The sequence below is a fragment of the Cariama cristata genome, unplaced genomic scaffold (genome assembly GCF_000690535.1).
Source record: "Cariama cristata isolate BGI_N322 unplaced genomic scaffold, ASM69053v1 Scaffold45318, whole genome shotgun sequence".
NCBI classification, from domain to species: domain Eukaryota; kingdom Metazoa; phylum Chordata; class Aves; order Cariamiformes; family Cariamidae; genus Cariama; species Cariama cristata.
Genome location: NW_009632507.1, coordinates 1 through 4,722, shown reverse-complemented (window position 1 = coordinate 4,722; position 4,722 = coordinate 1). Strand labels below are relative to the sequence as shown.

Sequence of the window (4,722 nt, the reverse complement as noted above, 5' to 3'; positions counted from 1 at the left end):
TAACGGTCGAAGCAAGGCTCCGGAGCGGCATGCCTGCGTGAGAGCGGGGACCTGGCGCTGCGGTGCCTCCGTAGGAGCTGTCCAGTCGCTTTGCAGCCCTTCAGCGCTCCAGGCACCTCAGAAGACCCCTTTTGGCACGGGGAAAGGGCGTTATTCAAGAGGCTAAATCAGATAGCCTGAAATCTCGTCAGACTGAAAGAGTACTGAAACAAGCAGCCAGGTAGCAGAAGTCTCTGCAAGAGAGCTCAGGGAGCCCAGGCTTTCTTGTTTTCCTTTTGCACATGAGTGGGAAGATGCCTGGCAGCTGCTGCTCCGATATGCTTAAAAATGGACTAGAGGACTTTAATTGCTACCTTTCTTTAAGATTTTCCATAATGATAAACATCAGATTCTTGATTTTCGTTTACTTTTGAAGGAGCTGAAGTTCTGTTTTCTGTGGACTGCACCAAGCTGAAGGACTATTTTTTACCTGAAAAAAGAGAGTTTGATTGTATTTATTTCAACTTCCCTCACTGTGGGAGAAAGGCTGGGGTAGCAAAGAATAGAGAACTTCTTGCCCGTTTTTTCCGTAGGTGAGTAAACCTGAAGTAGTTCTATGCTAATTGTGCTGCAGTGATACAGATTTCTACCTGTGTTACAGGTGTTTTTCTGGCACTATAAAATTTCTAGGTGTGCTGGCAGGATTTTTCTTATTGTCTGGCTTTCCTTCCAGCTCTGCAGAAGTACTGACAGAGGAGGGAGAGGTCCATGTGGCTCTTTGCAATGGACAGGGTGGGACACCTGCTGATCAACCAAGGAGAGAGTGGCACAACAGCTGGCAAATAGTGGCTGTGGCAGCAGGAGCTGGATTTATCTTGAGTAACGTTCACCCTTTTAAAGCAGAGACTATCCGTGGATACAAGTGTACAGGCTACAGGTAACCATTGTGGCAAAACTGAAAAGTTGATATTCGTGCTCTTATAATGCCTAGCACTAGTATGTTCTTTTAGTATCTTGTTTGTTGGAGAGAGGAACTCCCTTTAATTTTCCTTAAAATATCTACAGTTCTTTTTCGCCTCTAAGCAGAATAACCAAGATAAAAATGCAAGATTCTTGCCAAAGTACCCTCTAAAAAATAAGATTATTTTAGGATTTTAAAGGTCAAAATGGTCCATTTCAGAACAAATGTCAATCTTGGCCTAAAGACAGCAGGAGGACCGTGGTATGTGTATCTGCTTAGCAGACAATCACAGGATCACAGCATGGTTGATGTTGACAGGGACGTCTGGCGGTCTCCAGTGATGGAGACCACACAACCTTTCTGTGCAACTTGTTCCAGTGTTGGACCATCTGCCCAGTAAAAATATGGTAGTGTTGCATTTTTGTCACCTTGTAACAAGACCTGGGATTCAACAAGAGGCATGTTAGTGTTACGCAGAGTTATCTGTGTAATGCTTACTTGTGACACATTAAATATAGGAAACGATCAATGACTTAGCTCTGCTTTTGTATATTGTCAGGAGTCAAGATAAAGCTTTTTGTGTAGAGGGTGCTTTAAACCACATTTTCACACGAAGCACACTACTTCCATATTTCAAACCTGTGAGCTGCGAGGTAGAGCTGGAAAGCCGAAAAGTTTCTTTTCAAGTACCACAAGTACTTGTGGATAAAATTAATAGGTAAGTTTTATAATTAGTTTCTGTTTGGCAATAACCACACTCCTGTTCTCAGTGGGAATGACCAGCTTAGGTGTCAGATAAAATGGAATTGCTTTACTTTCCCTCCTTTCCCTTTTACCGAATTTCCTGTTCCATTTCTTCTTCCAATCTGCTTCTTGTTGGCTTGTGGTTATGGCCTACTTAAAAATAAGTCTACAGAACAAAAAGAAACTTTGTGCTTGACACTGAACTGCTGTATACTTGAATACACAAATAAAGATGAAAACTTTCATCTGTTTTACTATACTGTGGAAGAAATTCAGGAGCTGACTTGGTGTCTGCTAATATCACAATACTAAGGCTAGCTAGGATAAAAAATGCTAACCTCTTAGTCAAACTGCTGCATACTTCAGAGACTATCCAGGACTAGCATAGTTTCATTAATTTCTATAGTTTGGTAATGCCTGTGCTGAGTGGAAATGGTGATGGTGACTGTTAAGTCCCATTCCTTTTTTACCAGTGCAGTTAATTCTTGATTGCAACCTGGAGACAAACACCACTGTCCTGAAAACGTGTTAGCCATCACAACACCTTTGATGAAAGATTTGGCTTGTTCAGGTAGTTACTAGAAACCAGGTTAATATCTGAGATTGTTTTGGGCAAATTGCTGCACTCAAATTATGATCACAGGAAGGCATTTCAAGGAAATCTGTTTAGTGGTGTCTGTAATTTGCACTTTTATTTTTCACAGGGGTTTCCTAGAACTAAATTCAAATCATCCAGTACGGACAGTAAAGGAGAAGCTCACTGCAGAGCTCAGCCGAGCCTTTCCGTTACAAAACATTGACTACTGCCTTTCTCTGCTCCACCAAGGTCACCTCAATGGTGTTTGTCACTCAAATATCTTTTGGATCATTCTGAGCCCAGAGGAGACTCCGAGCACTGAAGAAATGTCTAATGGACCAGCAAATGCAGTTTTATTTTCCCATGTTGATTCTTGCAGGGACACAGATAAGAATGGCAGGGTCAGTATACAAGAGAGATGCCACATTTCAAAACGGTATTGTCTCAGACCTTCCCTTCTACCTTATGCTCAGGCAATAATACAAAGAGGAGCCTTTCTCCCAGGGACACTTCATGTTCTTTCTGGCCCAGTTTTCAGGAAATGTCTTATCGCTCCGTACTCCATGCCTGTTTTTCATGAGATGGTTTTTGTATGTGCAGTTAACAGGGGTACAGAGGACAGCTGTATCCAGATGTTGGTAAACAACATTAAAACCAGCATACATTCTCTTCATCAGACTGTTTCCAGCTTGAAACTGAGTATCAATCTGCGGGAAGCAACGAGCTTTGAAACAACTGAGCTAAATGATTTTGCTACTTTTGAATCTCAGCTTAGTGAAATTCAGTACTTCATTTGCATGAACATAGATACTTCAGGCTCCTGTGAGAAGGGCTCCTGTGTGGGAGTTATAAGGACAGCTCATTATGAACTAGTAAGCAGTGAGTTGGTTGTTGTCTTTGCTTCATTGAATCTTGACCTCCTAGCCATGCTGATCTGTGGAATATCTGACTGGCGAATGCTCTGGACATCAGACACACGGTTCCTCCGTCAGTTTCCTAGAGGAGAGTTAAGGCTTTTCAAGAGTTTTTCTCTCTATCCACCTTCCTACATGCATGATGTCAGCTTTTGGGTTCCTGATGGGGAACCCTTTGATGAAGTTGCTTTTCACACAGTTGCTAGGCAGGTGTCAGGTGAAACGGTCATATCCATCCAGTTAATCGACAGTTTCCAGCAGTCAGAGACCGGGCGGAAGAGCCTCTGCTACAGGCTCACCTTTCAGTCCTGCGACAAGGCACTGAGCTGCCAGGAGGTGGCAGAGATGCAGCTGCTTTTGCGGAAGGAGATAAACCAACGCTTGCGTGTAACTCTTCGGTAGAGCCGTTTATGTCCTCCTCAGGTGCTCGAGCAGCATCTGCGTTTGTTGCCGATCTGGAAAATGTGGCCTACATCTTGTTGGACCTAACACTGTGTGTTATTGTTACAAAGGCGGTGTGGACTTCAAGTACCTGGACAAGTTCTAAATGCGGAAATTCCTGTTAATGAAGACCAAGCACCTTCCTGTTCTGCGTGTGTGTAATGAAACCTCACTTTAAAGAGTGGAGCCTTTCCTTGCCAGGGTCCTGTGGACTTGATCTCCTTACTGATGCCAATTCACTTCTCCTATTTTTGCTTCTGTTTGCCCAGCACCTTGTACTGGTGGTGACTGACTCAAGTACACCAAAGAGGGAGCATCTTAAGATTTCCAAAGGGCTGTGTACAGTTTGAGCACTGAAAACCCTCTGTGCAGATGCACACTCTCTATGGGAGGACGGTGTGCGCTGGGCTGCCCTGTGCAGCCCGTCACAGAAGGGAGGCCAGTGCCACAGGGACCATCAGGCTGTTTTGTGAGTAGCTCATACAGACGATAACCACAAATGGTAATTCCATTGCTAGAGTCCAAAGGATGCTAACTGATCCTAAAAGACAGCTGTTCCACTGGTCGTGCGTTAATAGCTACAGCAGATTTAACGGCTTACGAAGAACTCCAGTAACAGACCGAGCTACTGGAACCTGCAGGATTACACTGGGGAAAGGGGGCAATAGCGTGGTGGATACTAACAGGTTTTTCTTTTAACAAATGTTAAAGACTCTAGGACCTGAGGTCATTGCTGACACTATAGCGACTCCCAGATTGCGCTAGGTAATTAATGGCTGCTGCAAACACTAAGAAGTGGTACCAGGTAGTTCGGTCAGACACTTCTACCAGTAAGTAATTCCACAGCTGGAAAAGCTGCTCCCAGTTCTAACAAAGGAGCCCCGCAGAGTCCTTAGGAACGAAATAAAAATCTCCTAGTAGAAGTGCAAGACAGTCTGGTGGAGCCCAAGGAGGGTCTGTCAGATGCTGACCGATCCCGTCAGTTGCTGACAGTTGCTGTGGCATCTGCCGCCGGCGCCGCATCCCAGCAGGGCTGAGCTGCCTCCACTGCACCCATCAGAGCCCACCGCAGCGCGGGGAGCGGGAAAGCAGGCGGGAAATCAGGG

The 4,722-nt window shown here is 44.7% G+C and overlaps 1 protein-coding gene across 1 annotated transcript; it reads left to right on the top strand.

Annotated features, from left to right (window-relative positions):
- Window positions 1–415: 415 nt before the first annotated feature.
- On the top strand, window positions 416–3,577 carry FDXACB1 (ferredoxin-fold anticodon binding domain containing 1; the record flags this gene model as incomplete). The annotated part of the gene is made up of 4 exons (XM_009706363.1): window positions 416–572; window positions 713–916; window positions 1,500–1,658; window positions 2,389–3,577. Coding segments are annotated over 4 exons (1,709 nt in total), but the record flags the coding sequence as incomplete, so codon positions are not given.
- Window positions 3,578–4,722: the final 1,145 nt, after the last annotated feature.